General features: G+C 35.2%; 1 protein-coding gene and 1 long non-coding RNA gene across 17 annotated transcripts in view; one reads left to right on the top strand and one right to left on the bottom strand.

Annotated features, from left to right (window-relative positions):
• Positions 1–19,461, top strand: part of LOC100627422 (ligand-dependent corepressor) — a 139,567-nt gene that overhangs the window by 75,496 nt on the left and 44,610 nt on the right. For 9 of the 16 annotated variants that reach the window (XM_021074301.1, XM_021074303.1, XM_021074299.1 and 6 more), the window contains one exon: positions 17,426–17,558. The exons of 4 other annotated variants lie outside the window; for them this stretch is intronic. In XM_021074301.1, the coding sequence (XP_020929960.1) occupies positions 17,426–17,558 (133 nt within the window). Of the gene's footprint in view, positions 1–3,095; positions 5,059–17,425; positions 17,559–19,461 lie in introns of those variants that run through there. 3 more of the 16 variants (XM_021074305.1, XM_021074307.1, XM_021074308.1) reach the window with 2 other exon arrangements.
• On the bottom strand, positions 2,105–3,287 carry LOC110256882. The gene is made up of 2 exons (XR_002338954.1): positions 3,149–3,287; positions 2,105–2,323 (listed from the first exon to the last, which is right to left on the bottom strand). It is a non-coding gene; the product is annotated as an uncharacterized LOC110256882 (long non-coding RNA).

Here is a 19,461-nt window from a genome sequence, read left to right on the forward strand (position 1 = left end):
TTTTTGTTTCCTTTGGATAAATATCCAGAAGTGGAATTGCTGGATCATATGATAGTTCTGGTTTTTTTTGAGGGATGGTCAAATCTTTTTTCCACGTGAGTTGCACGATATTACATTCCCAGCAGTAATGCATAAGAACCTCAGTTTATCCACATCATCCCAGCATTTGTTGTCTTCCATTTATTTTTTGTTTTTATTGTCATTTTGATTGTCATTCCCTAATAATTTTGGTGTTGAACATCTTTTCATGTGTTTATTATTTTATCAAGTACCTTGCCCATTTTTAAATCAAGTTTTGTTGTTGTTGTTTAGTTGTACAAATTCTTTGTGAATATTAACCTCTTACGAAATCTATTATTTGCAAAGATTTTCTCCCAGTTTATAGGTTACCTTTTCACTCAGTTGATTATGTCATTTGATAAATGGAAGTTTTTAAAATTTTGATGTTTATCTATTTATACTTTTGTTGCCTGTTCTTTTGGTGTTATATCCAAAAAATCATTGTCAAATCCACTATTATTGAATCCTTCCACCCTGTGTTTTCTTCACAGGGTTTTATAATTTTAAGTCTTTGATCCATTTTGAGTTTATTTTTGTGTATAATATAAGGATGCAACTTGATGCTTTTTATTTACATGTGGATATCCAGTTTTCCCAACACCATTTGTTAAAGAGTCATTGAATGGTCTTGGCACCCCTGTCAAAAATTATTTGGCCATACATGTGAGGGTTTATTTCTGGACTCTATTCCATTCCATTATTCTATGTGTCTTTCTATGCCAGTACCATATTTTTTTAAATTGCAGTAACTGGTAGGTAACATTATGTAAGTTTTATGTGTGCAGATTGTATTTCTACTTAATGTATACACTACAGCATGCTCATCACCAAAAATTCAGTTTTCGTCTATCACCATACAGTTGATACCTTTATCTAGCTCCTCCTCCTCCTTCCCCCTTTGTTCTTGGTATCTACATGTTTGATTTATTTGTTCATTTATTCTGGTTTTTTTTTTTGGTTTTGTTTGTTATATTCCATGTATGAGTGAAATCACATGGAATTGTCTTTCTCCATCTGACTTACTTTACTTAGCATTAAGACCCTCAACTTTCATCCATGTTGTTGCACATGGCAAGGTTTCACCTTTTTATGTCTGAGTAGTATTCGATTATATGTAATATATATAATTGTGTGTGTATATATACACTGTATCTTCTCTATCCATTTATTGATGTAGAGAAAAGGGAACTCTCATACAGTCAATGGGAATGTAAATTGGTACAGCCACTATAGAAAACAGTGTGTAGATTCTTCAAAAAATTAAGAATAAAATGATATACCATATGATACACCACTTCTGGGTGTTTATCCAAAGAATTCAGAAACACTAATTGGAAAAGGTACATGCACCTCTGTGTTCATGGCAGCATTATTTACAATTATCCAGATATGATAACAACCTAAGTACTGTATTGTTTTGATTACTGTAGCTTTGTAATAAGTTTTGAAATTAGGAAGTGTGATACCTCAGAGTTCCCGTTGTGGCATAGTGGAAATGAATCCAACTAGGAACCATGAGATTGCAGGTTCAATCCCTGGCCTTGCTCAGTGGATTAAGGATCCGGTGTTGCTGTGAGCTATGGTGTAGGTTGCAGACGTGGCTTGGATCTGGCATGGCTATTTCTATGGCGTAGGCCAGCAGCTGTAGTTCCAATTAGACCTCTAGCCTGGGAAACTCCACGTGCCATGGGTGCAGCCCTAAAAAGGACAAAAAAAAGAAAGTGTGATACCTCCAAATTTTTTTCTCTTTTCCAAGATTGTTTTGGCTGTTTGGAGTCTCTTCCAATTCTATATGAATATTAGCATAAATTTTTGTATTTCTGCAAAATACTCCATTAGGGGAGTTCCCATCATGGCTCAGAGGTTAACAAACCCGATTAGTATCCATGAGGACGTGGGTTTGATCCCTGGCCTCCTTCAGTGGGCTAAGGATCTGGCATTGCTCTGAACTGTAGTGTAGATCACAGACGTGGCTTGGATCCAGTGCTGCTGTGGCTGTGGACCAATAGCTACAGCTCCAATTCGACCCCCAGCCTGGGATCCTCCATATGCTGTGGGTGTGGCCCTTAAAAAAAAAAAAAAAAAAAACACCTTTAAGATTTTGATCGAGGTTACATTAACTATGTGGATGATTTGTGGTAGCATTGACATCTTAACAGTGTTAAATCTTAGCCCTTGTATTTTTTACGTTTTTCTTTTAAAAGCTTTATTAAGTTCCTCATTTCTTTTTGTGTGTGTGTGTTTTTTGCCTTTTCTAGGGCTGCTCCCACTGCATATGGAGGTTCCCAGGCTAGGGGTCCAATTGGAGCTATAGCCGCCAGCCTCCACCGGAGCCATAGCACCGCCAGATCCAAGCCACGTCTGCGACCTTCACCACAGCTCACAACAATGCCAGGTCCTTAACCCACTGAGCAAGGCCAGGGATTGAACCCATAACCTCATGGTTCCTAGTCGGATTCATTAACCGCTGAGCCATGACAGGAACTCCAAGTTCCTCATTTCTAAATTTAAAATGAACTATTTATTTCACCCTTATTATGTCAGAAAGTACCGGCCACTGCAGTTGAAATAAAGGTACTGTAAATATTTAAAAAGTTTTAGCTACTGATGCTATTTTCAAGAAATTTGTTGTCTAGTGGAAGAGGTAAGAAATATTTATACATAAATAAATATGGTACAGGTTATAAAAGTAGTGCTGTCAGAGCAGCATATGTAAATCACTACAGGGGTTTAGAAAAAGGCAAGATTACCCTCAGCAGCTGACTTTGTAATACTGTTACCTCCAGTGTGCAATTGGCTCTTCAAGTGTTTATAGTGATCTTGAGTATCTGGAGAAATCCATAGTCATTACTGAGAGCAGATTAGAAATTCAGTAAGTCTTGGAGTTCCCGTCTTGGCGCAGCGGAAACGAATCTGACTAGGAACCATGTAGGTTGCGGATTCAATGCCTGGCCTTGCTCAGTAGGTTAAGGATCTGGCGTTGCCCCAAGCTGTGGTGTAGGTCGCAAACGTGGCTTGAATCTGGTGTTGCTGTGGTTCTGATGTAGGCCGGCAGCAACAGCTCCAATTAGATCCCTAGCCTGGGAACCTCCATATGTCTCAGGTGCGGCCCTAAAAAGACAAAAGACATGCATATGCACACAAAAGAAAAATTCAGTAAGTCTTTTAATTGAGCCTGGATTGTGGCTGAGAATTGGGATAGTATAAACTTTTCCAACTAGTGGAAGGATATAAGAAACCCTTGGTATTGACTGGGATGGCTTACATTTGTCTTTCAATGTTTTAATAACTATACGAGTGTCATAGAAGAAAAATTATGGCAAGAAATTCTGATTATAAATACTGGTGAGTTACATATATGGTAATAATAGTCATTTGCCACTTGTACTTTAAGCTTAATTTCCATGTACAGTAACAACAATTAGATACACTGACAGGAGTCATTCATAGTTAAGTTTGTTGTATATCTCTAATACTTTAACCCTTGATAGGTATTCAGGTTTCAAACTTTGTTTTCCAATTCTTTAACCTGCTTGACAAAATTGAAGGTAACATAATGACATACAGTAAGCATTGTAAGCACAACAATGCGTATTTGGTTAATGTAAAAAGCAGTAACTTACCTGAAGTAAGAAGGTTTCTTTTTAGATGACTGATCTTAGAGAGTATAAACATTTAAAATGGTGGATCCATTTTCCCTAAGACTTGCTGGCATTTAAAATAATAAGACCTAGGAGAGTGGCATTTAAATCAATGCATTGCGTCTTGTCAGCTCTTTTTAGTTCATTGCTTGAAATGTCAGTAAGCCATCGATAGCTAAAGGCCCATGGCTGTTACCAAAGGCCCATGTTCTACTTGGGTAGGCCTTGCTCACATAATTATTACAAAGCCTATGTGTAGGCATATACTTCTAATTCCTAGATTTTCTATACTATTTTTTAAAAATACCATTTAAATTTGGAGAATCCGGGTACGGAGTGGGAATGATATGAATTAAGACAGGAACGGCTCTAAAATGTCACCCCTTCAGTTTTATATCGCAGTTCTAAAATCTAGGCCGTCTTACTTTTCCCAAGTGGAACTTGTTTTTTCTTCGTTCTCTTTCCTGAGGTGCTCTGTCTCAAAAAGAAAATCAGCAACTTTATGTAAGTGACCCCCTTGCCCCATTCTTACCCCTCAAAAAAACCCCAAACCCAAATGTGACAACTTTAGAGTTACAGAAGAAACTTTAAGAAATGTTCTTCTTTTGTTTGTTTGTTTAAAGTTTAACTTTATTAACTGTTTACTGCCCTAAGAACTGACTACCACGCTGATAAAATTTTTGCTGCTTTATTTATTCAGTAATGTCCTTGCTATTTTCGGGGACCAATAGAGATACTTGTAGTTCTTAGAGAAATTTAATAATTCTGTCAGGGGTCAGCAAACTATGACCTGTCTCCAAATCCAGCCCACAGTCTATTTTTGTAATGCCTACAAGCATAAAGAGGTGATTGGGGGGAAAAGGAGAAATGTTATAGGACTGTATGTAGCCTGCAAAGCCTAAAATAGTTGCTATCTGGACCTTGACAGGAAAAGGTTTTATTCTGTTTTGAGTATCTTTATCAGATTGTTGAGACTAAGAGAATGCTGAAAGATGTTACGTTCCACATCCTTCTTAATATTATTTGTTTTTCTTCCTCTAACTGTGCACCAAAGCAGCAACACAAGCAAGTATAATTTAATGGCAAGACAGCTGGGATTATATGGAAGAGGAAAGGGATATTTGACTTGTGGAAGAAAAGTAGGGTTCAGCATTCGTCCACCCTTACCTTTTTAAACTTTTTACTTTCAAATCATTTTATCTTTATAAAAAAGTTTAAAAAATAGCACAGAAACTTCTATGTGCAGTTCACCTAGACTCATCATTTAACATTTTGCCACATTTGCCTTAATTCATTCTCATTATTTCTCATAGATATTACATATAACACTACATACAGTTTTTCTGAACCGTGTGAGGTAAGTTACAGACATCCTACCCCTCGTAACTCTTTACTCCTAAGTATTTTGTGTTTATTTCCTATTTCCTAAGAATAAGTATATTCACTTGCTTAACTACACAGTACATTACCAAAAATCAGTAAAGTTAATTTTGATATATTATCTAATCTTTGAATTTCATTTAAAATTTTCCAATTGTTCCAGTGAATATAGTTTTTTACCCCCTCATTTAATCCAAAATCCAATTTAAGATCACTCACTGAATTTAATTTTCACTACTCTTTAGTCTCCTTTGATCTAGAATGGTTCCAGCCTTTTATTTTTAATGATGTTGATATTTTTTGAAGAGTACAGGTCATTCATTTTGTAGAATGTCTCTCGATTTAGGTTTTCTAATTGTTTCTTCATGGTTAAATTCAAGTCATTATCTTTTATGGGAATATTAAATAAGCAATATGTCCTTGCCAGTGCATCACATCATGAAATGCACACAGTGTCACTTTAGTAGGTGATGTTGACTTTGGCAAGGTTGATGCCCACTAGGTTTCTCCACTGAAATATTACTATTTTTCTCCTTGTGATTATTAAGTAATTTATAGACAGATACTTTGAGATCATGATAAATGTATTTTCTTTATCAAACTTTCACCATTTCAGTTTTAATATTGATGATAATTTATTGCTAGAATAAGTCATTTCTCTCATGATTTGAAAACAGTGATCTAACTCCATCATTTCTTCGGTATTTTTTAGTTGACTTTACCCTGTTGAGAAAGAGCTTTCTTTTTTCTCTATCAATTGGGAATCGAGATTCTTATTCTAGTCAATAGGTTATCATATAGTGCCCCATATTTAGCTAGTGGGAACCCCTCCTATGTCCTTTTGACATGTCCTCATCATTTTTTGAGCCCTGTCTTACTTTCTGGTACAGAGTATTCTAGGTTTATTTTGTCTTTTCTGTGTTCCAATACTGGATTCCATTTTTCGAGGAGGAATCTGATTCCTTTGGTGAGGAATTGTTAATATAAAAACCCCCTTTTTTGGTCCAGTCTACTTACAGCTTCAGTAACAAAGACCAAATGTTGGGCAATAATCAGCCTATTTACCTTCATTAAATGTCAATGAAAAAAAGATCAAAATTCATGGCCACTGGCATCGGTTCAGTATACTGTGCAAAGAAGTGGATGGCAAGTAAATGATACTGTTTTTTAACCTAAAAGTTGCTTGCTTGAGGAGAAAGAAAGTCACATGAGTTTTTGAAAATGTGTCACATTTCTTTGTGACTCTGAAAATGTAAGAGATCATTTCTTTGATTTCAAGTGACTAGTTCAAGAGTCAGAATTCAGTGCTACTACATTCAGTATCTAGCGTCTTTAAAACCCTGAATCTGTTTGTAATGATTTTTATTGAGGTAATACTTACACAATAAAATACATCCATTTTAGAGTACAGATTAATAGATTTTGGAAAATGTGTGCAGTTGATAACAGCCAGCACAGTCAAGATATAGGACAGTTCCCTCACCTGTAAAAGTTTTCTTGTGCTCCTTTTTAGTCAGTCCCTGCATTGTATCTACAAACCCAGGCAATCACTGTAGTTTTATCTTTTCTAGAATTTTATGTTATAGGACTCATTAGGTATATAGTCTTCTGTTTGTGACTGCTTTCACCTAGCTTTTTTTTTTTTGACTTTTTAGGGCTGCAGCCGTGGCATATGGGGTTCCCAGGCTAGGAGTCGAATGGGAGTTGTAGCTACTGGCCTATGGCAACAGCAACACCAGATCCAAGCCGCGTTTGCAACCTGTACCACAGCTCACAGCAGTGCCGGATCCTTAACCCAGCTGAGCCAGGCCAGGGATCGAACCTGCATCCTCATGGATACTAGTCAGATTTGTTTCCTCTGAGCCATGGCGGGAACTCCCCACTTAGCATAATTTTTAATATTCATTCTTGATGTTGTATGTGACTTTTCCTTTTATTGCTGAATAGGTCTCTAGAGCATGAATATTGCACTATTTGTTTATCCATTTATTTTTCTTTTTTTATAGACTTTGAATTGTTTCCAAATGTTGGCTGTTAGGCTTATTCACATCTAAGTCTTTGGGCATATATTTTCATTTCTCTGGGATAAATGCCTAGAATTGGAATTACTCAGTAGTATTTTAATTGCATATTTAACCTTATAAAATACTGTCACGTTTCACCAAAGTGACTGAACTATTTTGCATTTCCGTTAGCAGTATATGGGAGTTCCAATGTTCCACATTTTGCCAACATTGGATATTGTTGGTCTTTTTAATTTTAGTCATTCTAGTGGGTCTGTAGTGATATCCCATTGTGATTTTAATTTTCATTTTCCCTGATGACTAGTGATATTGAGCAACTTTCTCTGTACAGAGCTATGTGAAACACTGTATCAAATTTTTGCCATTTAAAGAAACTAAGTTGTAATACTTCTTTCTATATTCTATATAAAATCTCTTACCAGTTTTTTCTCTTAAAATTCATGTTTTTATGTCCTATTCAAAAAATCTTGTCCTAATCCAGTGTCAAACACACAAAAAAATTTATTTTCTTCTAGAAGTTTAGTGATATTGACTCAACATTTTGGCTTATGGTCTATTTCTAGTTAATTTTTGTATATGGTATGTGAGTTAAGTGTTGAGGTTTATTATATACTGTAAAATAATCAAGTTCCAGCACCATTTGATGTAAAGACACTCCCTCCACCAAACACATATAAGTGTATTTCTGAACTCTGTCCTGTGACATTGAACTATATGTCTGTCCTTACACTAATACCTGTGTCTTGATTGTTTTATCTTTGTGTCTTGAAATCAAGTAGTATGAATACTCTTTGTTTTTTCTTTTTCAGAATTGCTTTATTAATCTAGGTCCTTGACTTTTCTATATAAATTCTAAAATTAACTTTTTTGTTCTTCAAAAAGCCCTTTATAATTTTGATTAGGATTACTTTGCATCTGTAGATAATTTGGAGAGAATTGCCAAATTAACAATGTGGAGTTTTCCAGTTTGTGATCATGGTTTATCTCATCTTTATTCACATCATCTTTAATTTCTTTTAGTGTTTTGTTGTGTCATTTCCCTTCAGCCTGAAGAATTTCATTTTAGCATTTCTAGCAGTACAGAGAAACAATACTTGTAGAGAAAATTTAGAAATTTATCTGAGAACATCTTTTGGCTGTTACTTTGTCATTCTCAAAAAAATAGTAAAAAACGATAAATGAATATATTGTATGGATTATGTAGTTTGAAATAACCAAAAGTTTAATAAAGAATTTGCGGTCTTTTCTGTTAATTGCGACCCATTCAGTATTATATCTTTTTTACTATTTTGGGTGATGGGTCATTAGACCACAAAGTGTTGATGACTTGCTGCAGCTCCCTTTTCCTCTACCTCTCCCTACCACACTCACAGCTGCCTTAAAAGAAATTTCCTTAAAAGAATGTTGGAAAATTGACACAAACTAGTGAGACAACCAAGAGAACACAGCGGCTGAAGATAGATGACCTATATTTTCCCTTGAAAGCTGTATATAGAATTAAGCTTTAAGTTTCTCCTCTCTCCCTTTCCCTCCCTCCCTTCTTCCCTCACTATTTTGCCAGTGCTAGCAGTTAAAAAATAAAGGAAACATTCTTTTCATAATGACAGTAAAAATATAAAATAATAAATATGTGGGAACTATATGAATAAACAACAGAATTGTAGGAGTTCCTGTCATGGCGCAGTGGTTAACAAATCCGACTAGGAACCATGAGATTGCGGGTTCGATCCCTGGCCTTGCTCAGTGTGGGTTAAGGATCCGGCATTGCCATAAGCTGTGGTGTAGGTCACAGATGTGGCTCGGATCTAGTGTTGCTGTGGCTCTGGCGTAGGCCAGTGGCTACAGCTCCAATTGGACCCCTGGCCTGGGAACCCTCCATGTGCTGCAGGAGCAGCCCTAGAAAAAGGCAAAAAGACAAAAAAAAAAAAAAAAAACCAGAATTGTAATTGAGATCCATCCATTAAGCCATTTGGATAAGTATAAAGCAGTCCCTTAAAAGAGAAAACTAAATATTTTAAAGTATGTTACTTCTTCCTGAATTTCTAAGTATAACACCATTCAGATCAAAATACACATCTTTGCAGGACTGATTTTGGTGGGAACAGAATTGACTAGTGGATTTTAAATACAATCTAAAAGAATAAAGCTAGAATTGCCAGAACATTTGGGAAAATATAAATGACAAGAGGGGTGACTGTCTCAAGTACAAAGATTTATAAATATGTAATTTTTTTTTTTTTTTTTTTGTCTTTTTAGGGCTGCACCTGTGGCATATGGGAGGTTCCCAGGCTAGGCGTCTAATTGGAGCTGTAGCCATTGGCCTACACCACAGCCACAGCAACGCCAGATCTGAGCCGCTTCTGCGACGTACAACCACAGCTCACGGCAACACCAGATCCTTAACCCACTGAACGAGGCCAAAGACTGAATCCGCAACCTCATGATTCCTAGTTGGATTTGTTTCCACTGTGCCATGCCAGGAACTCCCCAAATATGTAATAATTTTTAAAATATGATACTGATGGGTTTTTTTCAGCTCCTTATTACAGAGAGAGCTTTTAAAAAACATAATGACAACTCCCTACCTGAGAGCTACAGAATCAAAAGGTCTGGGAGTTATGTTCTAGGCATGAATACTTTTAAGAAGCTCACAGTAGATTCTAATATGTCAGAATCACCTCTGGCTATGAACCAACCAGTCTAGGTAGATTAGTTCCTGAATGCTGAAGGAAGGAACTTATAGGTGACACAAATTAGAATTCTAATCTCCAGCTTTATTTCCTCTTTAGCTCTGGGCCAGAAACTTGCTCTTTCATAAATAGGGATGATAAATGCAAAGAACAGTGTTTTTTTTATTTACAGAAGAGTATGTCACATCATTTTGTTATTTTTTTGCCACACCATGCATGATGATTCCTTTTAGAATTTATATATGGAGGAGAGGAAATAACATGAATTGTTTTATTTAACTTCCTATCTCCTGACTATTGATTAGCTTTTTTAGCCCTATGTTGTAGGAGGGTTTTGTTTTTTGTTCTTGTTCATTAATTTTGGTATACTTATGTACAGTGAGAGAGGATATTTTGTTTATATATCATTGCTATAAATTTTTAACTTGGTGACCAGATGCACCTGAAAAAAGTACATGATTTTGTGCTGTATTTTTCATATTTGGTTATTATTCTGGATTAAAACAATCAAAACAACTGTTTAACTGGTAAAAATTATTTCAAAGCATTTATTTAAACTTGGGAAATGATTATCTTAAGGGCATACAGAAAATGGAGAATCATTTGTTTAAAAAAAAAAAAATCTACTAAATCTCAATAAGAGCAACAAGAGTCTGTAGCATTTGAGCCATGATCCATTCTCATCCATTTCCCTGAGCCGTGTTTGAGGGAAACTCTCCTCTCAGCAGGAGGGGCAGACTGGGCATCTTTTATACCTTCTAGCTTCTTAATGCAAAAGCTTTCATCCAGGCAGGTGAGGTTAAAGGCATAGGGCTCCCTTCCTTCACCTAACCTTTACTCTGAACTAAAGTCTGCTCTAGGCACAACAGGCTGTGCGTACTAGGCCTCAGTTGCCCTGGGCTAGGCCTCATTCATAAGGCTGAAGTTCTATGCCAAGAGGGCAAGTCATCTGGCACCCCCACTCATAGAGCACAGAGGTTACTCTGAGAGAAGTGGGTCGCTGTCCCAGCCCCCAGTTCCTGTACACAAAGGTTCTTCCTAAGGCAGGCCTTAAAGGAACAGAGAATTTTGATAGCTCTCCCAAGAGGACTGACTTTATTTGGAACAGAGCTTGTGAAACAGTGTTGAAGATCATCAAGATCTTTGTGGTAAACAACTATAAGGAGGCTGGTAGCTCCTTGACACCAGTAGCAAAAAGTAACAGACAAGTTAGAAGTTTAAAAAACCTGAAAGGATAGCAAGGAAATGCCTTCCTGGGGTCGCAGCAAGCCTGGAAGACCCTGACCCTGACGAAAGGCTCCACTTTTATTGGATCAGACTGAGGTTCAATTTACGCCCCAAGGTATGGCAAAACAGTAGAACAGTTTAGAGACTAACAGCTGGTTATATGATACCACTGCAGCAGATACACTGGAAGCTTATAAAGGGAAGACCCGAGGGAAAAACTTCTAGAGAGCCCAGCTGACAACATCCTCTGAGAAGTGCTATCAGACACTGCACACTGCTGGGGAACTAGAGATAAACAGGCATCAATCGTAAAAAGGGTCAGTCTGCAACTGTAACCATATTCTGTCCTAACAACAGAGCCCCCAAATGCATGAAGCAAAATGTGACAGAGTTGAAGGGGGAAAGAAACAATTCAGCAATAATTGGGTTGGACTTATCAGTAGCCCACTTTCAATAATGGATAGAGCATCTAGGCAGAAGTTCAACAGAGATGGAAAACTTGAACAACACTGTGAATCAACTAAACCCAGCAGACATTTATAGAGAACACTCCACTCAACAAGAGCAAAGTACTCATTTTTCTCAAGTGCACATGAAACATTCTTCAGGAGAGACCATATGCTAGGCCATTAAAGAATTACAGTTATACAAAATATGTTTTCCAACCACAGTAGAATGAAATTAGAAATCAGTTACAATGGAAGTGTGAGGAATTCACAAATATGTGGAAATTAAAGCATTTCTAAAAAAAAAAAAATCAATGGATCAAAGAAGAGATCTTGAAGGAAATTAGAAAATAGTTTGAGAATTAATTGAAACAAAACCAAAACATACCAAAACTTACAAAGTACAGCTTACAGCCTAGAAGATAATTTGTAACTGCAAATGCCTACATTAAATGAAAAAGATCTCAATTCAGTACCCTACTGTCTATATTGGGACTGAAAGAAAAAAAAAAAAAAGAAGAACAAACTAAACCATAGGTAAACAGAAATAAGGAAGTGATTGGAGCAGAAGTAAAGTAGTAAAATATAGAAATAGAGAAAATCTTGAAAACCAAAAGTTGGCCTACAAAAAGATCAGTAAGATTAATCAACCTTTATCCAATGCTGGTCAAGATAAAAAGAGAGAAAGTTCAGATTATGAAATCACAAGCAATGTAGAGGAGATCAGTATTGACCTTATGGCAATAAAAAGGATTATAAGGAAAATACTGTTAATAGCATGTATGCAAAAAGATAAATGAAATAGATAAATGCCTGAAAGGATGCAAACTACCAAAACTGGCATCAGGAAAGAGAAAAAATCTAAACAGACCTACCTGAATTGTGTACCTCCCAAAAAAGACAATATTGAAGTTCTAACTCCTGGTATCTTGAATATGACCTTATTTGGAAATGAAGTCTTTGCAGATGTAATCCAGTCAAAATAAAGTTATAATGGATTCAAGTGGGCCCTAATTCCAATGATTGCTATCTTTTTAAGGAGAGTTGGAGAACACAGATACATCACAGGGAAAGAAGTCTATGTAAAGATGAAGGAAGAAATTGATGTTATGCTGTCATAAACCAAGAAAATCAAGAATTGCTGGAAACTGGCAGAAGCTAGGAAGAGGCAAGGAAGGACTCTTTCCTAGAACTTTCAGAAGGAGCAAGCCCTGGTGACACTTTGATGTCACAATTTAAACTCCAGAGCTTCAAGAGAGTAAATTTCTGCTGTTTTAAACCCCCCAGTTTGTGGTGATAATTATGGTAGTCCTAGGAACCTAATATGACCTAGAACAAGTAGAGAGTGCATTAGAAATTTGAAAACTTTCAGCAAAGAAAAGCCTATGACTAGATGTCTTTACTGGTGATGTCTACCAGATATTTTTTAAAGAATTAATACCAATTTTTCATAAACTTGTCTGAAATATAAAGATTTCCTCATTCTATGAGATGAGTATTATTTAAAAATCAAAGCCAAAGACATCACGAGAAAACCACAGACCAGCACTACTCTGCAACCATATGCACCAATATCACCGAAAAAAACTCTCAACAAAATATTACCAAGCCAAATCCAGCAGTATATGAAAACTGTTATATGCCATTACCAAGTGAGATTTATCTCAGGAATGCAAGATTGGTTTAATACCCCAAAATAAGTTAACAGAATACAATGTATTGATAAGAATAAGTGGCAGGAACGACATCATCTTCTCAATAGATGCCTCCCAAAAAAAGCATTTGGTGAAATCCAACACCTTTTCACCATAAAAACACCCAACAAACTGGAATAGCAGGTAGCATCCTCAACCTGACCTACAAAAATACATAGCTAGTATCATACTAAATGGTAAAAGATTGAAAAATTTCACCCTAAAATCAGGAACAGGACAAAATGTCTACTCTCACCATGTCTATTTGGAGTTGTACAAGAGATTCTAGCCTTGATAATTAGGCAATAAAAAGAAACCAAAATTATCCAGATTGTAAAAGAAGTAAAAGTATCTGTTTGCAGAGGACATGATGATGTATATAGAAAATCCTAAGGAATCTACAAAACACTGTTAGATTTAATAAGCAAGTTCAGCAGGGTTGCAGAATATAGCATTTTGTTAAAAAATAGTTGTTACCAAAGGGGGAGGGACAGACTGGGGGTTTGGGATGGGCATATGCACATTGTGGTATACAGAATGACTGGCCAACAGAGACCTGCTGTGTGTGTAGCACAGGAAACTCTGCCAGTGTTCTATGATAATCTAAATGGGGGGGAAAAATCTGACAAAGAGTGGATGTGTATATATGTATAACAGAATGATTTTGTTTTATAGCAGAAATTACTACATTGTAAATCAACTACAATTTAATAAAACCTTTAAAGAATTAAAAATTAAAACTTTTAAAAATGGAAAATAATAAGAACTAGCGATGAACTCTCCAACATGAAATTAAGAAAATTCCATTTATAATAGCATCAAAAAGAATAAAATATTAGGAATAAGTTTAACAAAAAGTGTAAGACTTATGCAATGTAAATTACAAAACATCATTGAAAGAAATTAAAGATCTAAATGAAAGACATCCCATGTTCATGGATTGGAAGTCTCAGTATTATGAAAATGGGATTAATCCCCCAAAAGATCTGCATGTTCCCTGTCAAGACTGTAGCTGATTTCTTTACAGAAATTGACAAGATGATCCAAAATATGAAAATTCAAGGGAACGTGAATAGCCAAAACAGTCTTATAAAATAATTTCAAAACTTACTATAAAACTATAATGATCAACACAGTGTGTTACCAGCATGAGGATATATAAATATAGATCAGTGGGATATAATTGAAGTAAAATTATGGCCAGTGTTTTTGTCCCCCCGCTCCCCAAAGAAAGTTGGGCTCTTCTCCATACCATACACAGAAACTTAGTTGAAATGCATCATAGACCCAAAAGTAAGTTGTAAAACAGTAAAACTTTTAGAAGAAAACACAGGAGTAAATCTTCATGACATTGGGTTAAACATTAGTTTTTTTTTACAACGCCAAAAGCGCAAATGACGAAAGACAAGCAAGTTGGGATTCATTAAAATTAAAAACTTTTGTACTGCTAATATACAGGAGCATCAGTGAAGTGTTAAGAAAGCTCACAGGTGGATGAGAAAAAGTATTTGCGAATTACCTGATAATGGAAGTGTGTCCAGAATATATAGAGAATTTTTACAGCTCAAGAATATAAGTAGCCCAATTAAAAACTGGGCAAACCATATGAGTATACATTTTTCTCTGTGAGAGATATTTGGCTAATAAGCACACAAAAAGACACTCGAAATCATGAGTCATTAGGGAAATGCAAACCTAAATCATGAGATAACACTTCTTGTATATTAGGATAGGTATAAAAAAAAAAATAATGAGTGTTCATGAATGTGTGGAGAAACTGGAATCTGTTGGGAATAGAAAATACAGGCTACTTTGAAAAATGATTTGGCACTTCCTCAAAATGGTGAACATAGTTAACTATTACCCAGAAATCCCACTCCTAAGTATATATCCAAGAGAAATGAAATATGCATCTACACAAAAACTGGTACACAAATATTAAAAGCACCATTATTCATATCATAGACCAAAAAAAGGAACAACCCAAAAGCTCATTAACTGATGAATGGATAAAATGTTGTATATCATTACAATGGAATATTATTTGGCAGTCAAAGAAAGTATTGATACATGCTACAACTTGTATAAACCTTGAAAACGTTATTATGGGAGAAAGAAGTCAGTCACTAAAAAACCAAGTATTGTGTGTTTCCATTTATGTGAAATTTCCAGAATAGATAAATCTTATAGAGACGGAAAGTAATATAGTGGTTGCCTAGAGTTGGGAGAGTGGGGAGTGACTGTTAATGGATACAGGGTTTTCTTTTGGAGTACAAAAATGTTCTAAAGTTAGACTATGGTGATGGTTCCACACCTCTGTGAATATACTAAAAAGCATTGCATTTTATATTTTAAATGGGTAAATTGTATGGTGTGTATTATATCTCAGTAAAACCTTAAAAGCAAAGAGGTGTGACTGTAATTAATATGAACCAACTAAAAGTAAGCTGTGTGTATCAGAGTACAGGTTGATAAAAATGGTAATTGTTTGATTCAAGAAAGAACCTAGCATTACTGAATGCTAGGTTAGTCTATAGCCCTACCACCCTAAATGCACCCAGACTCATCTGATGCCAGATTAAATGCTCAGTGTTGATTTAGATTAGAAAGTAGCCTGGATGCTACATTAAACATAGTTTAGTGTAAATATTCTGTTCAAAGCCCGACTGAACTGACTGAATGTAGGACTATGAACTTAAGTATAGTTATGCCATGTAATGTGTGATTTTTAAAAGTCAGTAAACAATGAAATGGCATTAAAGTATAACTCAAATGAGGATTTTATTGAGCTCTTTAATTAATACCTGTTCCTGATACATTTTAAATGTTAAACCTGTATCAAAATTATTTGTAATTCATTTCTTAGAGATACTTTCTTACTGATTTCTTTAATCCATGGAGGAGAATGATGGCAAATATAACTAAAATAGAGGTTTTTCTAAAAAGACTCATATTCATTTGCTGCAAGACTCATGAAGCAAACTTAATATGTCTTACATGGAAATGTTAAGGGATTGTTTTAATTCAAGTATGAAAGGGAGTTCCTCATATTGAACTATTAGTTTACAATATATAATTGATGCTAAATGTGTTTTTGTAAAGTACATATTTTAGTTGTGCTATTGACACAATTTGGGTATGGGGAAATCATAGAAAAGTGATTGCAAATAACATTTGCCTATTTAAAATTTTTGAGGAATCATTCATTTGTGGATTGTAACATGCTTTCAGTGTCTTGTTTACTTCCTTTTCATTGTGCCAAAGTAGCCCCCTATTCTTATTTAGAGGACTTTTGATTTTTCATGATATAAGTAAATGCATGTGTTGATATATTACGGAGATATGAAGTAAACTATATGCACTTGAACTTAAAGAACTCTTAAAAGATGTACTTTGTTTTTCTTTATACTCTATTTTCTATTACCATTTTATTATTAGCTGCAAAAATGGAAGTAAGTGCAAAGCATTGTCAACCTAGTCCAGTGTTCCTGCAGTCTGAGAGCGTAATCTAGATGTCTCTGGGATGAGTCTAGTACAACAGTTTGAAACTTTTTGATTGGGACCCACATTTTCATTATTGCAAACATGAATATGCCATACTGAAATGTTTACCCTTTAAGATACTGTATTGTTTAATCCTCATAACATGCAATGCACTCTATTTTTCAATTTTTTCTTCTAGTGCTAGTATTGACTTTATAATTTCACAACCCACTAAAGATTTAAAAGCTACCATTTGTAAAATAGTGCTCTAGGGACAGAATTAGGAATTTTAATACATTATTTTTGAGTTTCCCTCCTAATGGGCCCCTGAACACAAATGTTTGTTTTGTGTCTGGAGATAACAGATCTCATGCTTGGAGGGCAAACATGATTCTCAGATGAGATTGTGTTTAAGGTATCTTTTTGTCTGAGTTGAATTGTCTGTGAACTGTTGTTATGGTGTAATAACTGATATATTTGAATGCTCAAAGAAATTTTCCCGTGGTAATTATAGTTTAATTGGAGTTAACCTATAAACAAAACTCATAATCAAAAAACATCATTAAAAAAAACACCTAAAGCATATTTTTGTATTCATTTTGCCTTTACACTTTTGTGGAAATAAATATTATCCTGACTTGAAGTTTTAAGATATATTAATTGAATTAAATTGATGTGTCTTATCTGTTATTAACACTTATTTTTTTATTTTGGATCTGTGCTTTTGATAATTAATGGGGAAACATTTTTGTGCAAATATTTCACCAAATATTTTTGCAGGGACACTTAGTCGGTCTGGATGAACCAGCTTCGGGAGCTGGGCAAGAAGCTCTGCTTAAACAAGAGCAAGCAAAAATCATTCGATTCGAGAGACAAGCAGAAGAGTTCCTCAATGCAGTCTTTTATAGAAAAGGTTGGTTCCAGTGAAGAATGACATTTAGCATCTGCTTGTCTTATATTGTAGTCTCTTTAATTTCAATGTCATTTTTCTTTTTCTTTTTTTTTCCAGCCACACCCACAGCATATGGAAGTTCCCAGGCCAGGATCAAATCTGAACCACAGCTGCAACCTACGCCACAGCTGCTGCAATGCTGGATCCTTAACCCACTGCACCAGGCCGGGGATCAAACCCAAGCCACCTCAGAGACAACGCTGGATCCTTAACCCTCTCTGCCACAGCATGAACTCCTCAATGTCATTTTTAAAAAGAAATACTTTTTTAAATTTTTTTTTTTTATTGATAGTATACTTTATAATTCTCTATATTTCTTTGGTCAAGTTAAATTTGGAGTAGGGTGAGGTAACCCCTCTCCCTCTTTTTTGCTCTGCATTGATGGTACTACCAAGTAAGATTTAGTTAAATAAATTTTAAGATTATTATGAAAGTCTGAAAATTGTAAAGTCTCATTAGTTCTATATTTTGTTAGACAAATTTTCTCACATAAGTAGTCACTGTTTTAATCACTGATAACCATAAAACCAACTGTGTGAATTTTTAGTAATTCCTCACTGAAATTTAATTTGGAGGAAAAATGTAGTTTAGTTACACCTTAAAAGTAGATTTGCATACTTTATTTTTCCTCCTTGATATGGCCTTGTTTTAGTAAAATTTTTTAATAATTAAAATTAGAGAACAATTCATTATCATATAATAAAACTTTACCTCATAAATGTGAGGTGGCTCATTTAATAGCTCACCTTGTTTATTTTTCAACTTACCTATCTCCTTATAATTTTTGTAGGTTTTACATTTCCTTTCTCTACCCACAAAGTGTAACTGCCATTAGTCAAGACCTTCAGGATGCTTCCCTTCATGATCCATTGTAGTGAAGAAGAGTCTTCAAGAAATGTTTTCTGAATGAATTCATATTCCTTAGTTATGCCATTCTTCTAGTTCCAAGGTGGAGGTTACTATAATGGGCTCTAAAGTTTGTTTTGTTTGTTTGTTTACAAACTTCTGATAATACTGAATATCCTTATTTTAGTCTTCAGCAGAATCAGTGATTCCACTTTAATATTTCTTCATATGTTCTAGTTTATGCCTCTCATTCCTTTGGAAATTCCCTTCTTTGCAGAGTTTGAAGGCTGATTTGTACACTAGTTAAAGGCCTAATAAGTACAAATTCTGCTGGGTTGGTTACACTTGGAGACCAGCTGAGCTTCTACTTAATGTGATCAGTATTTTCAAAAAGGAATATGAGGTGAAGTTTTATATAAAATTAAGGAATGCGTAAGGTTTTTGTTTCCAGAGGCACTTTTTCTTCCATCAGATCCCCAGGTAAAAGGAAATCTTTGAGTACACCCTCACTTCTCTCTTAATATCCTCTAGTACTCTCTGACCTAAAGCTCCCAACTGAGGCTTCCATGCTCACATACATATCATTTCCATAAAGTACCCTGATTCCAAAATTGCATTCCACATAGTTTTATCAACATTTGATTGTTTTATTAAAGTAACTAATATTTAAAGTATAAATGAGCAGTAGATCAGTTCTTTCAGTTTATTAACTAAGTGAAATATTTTTCCAACTCCTCTGCTGCTGCTCTCCTTCAGGATTTGTACTGAGTCATAGGTCTAATGCTTCAGGAAACTTGCCTTTTCTGAAAAGACAAAATCCTCTTCCTAATTTACATGGAAAAACCACTTTTCATCTACTCTTTGCTTAAGGGGAGTTAATTAGGTTAATCACAGATTTCTGAAGAGAATTCTAGCCTTCTCTACTGGTCCTACCCCTTTGTCATGTAGGAATAACTTAAAGTTCTTATAAGTTTTCTTACTTAGAAATTAAATTTGGGGACATACACCCTTTAGGAAA

The sequence above is a fragment of the Sus scrofa genome, chromosome 14 (genome assembly GCF_000003025.6).
Source record: "Sus scrofa isolate TJ Tabasco breed Duroc chromosome 14, Sscrofa11.1, whole genome shotgun sequence".
Classification (NCBI taxonomy): Eukaryota; Metazoa; Chordata; class Mammalia; order Artiodactyla; family Suidae; genus Sus; species Sus scrofa.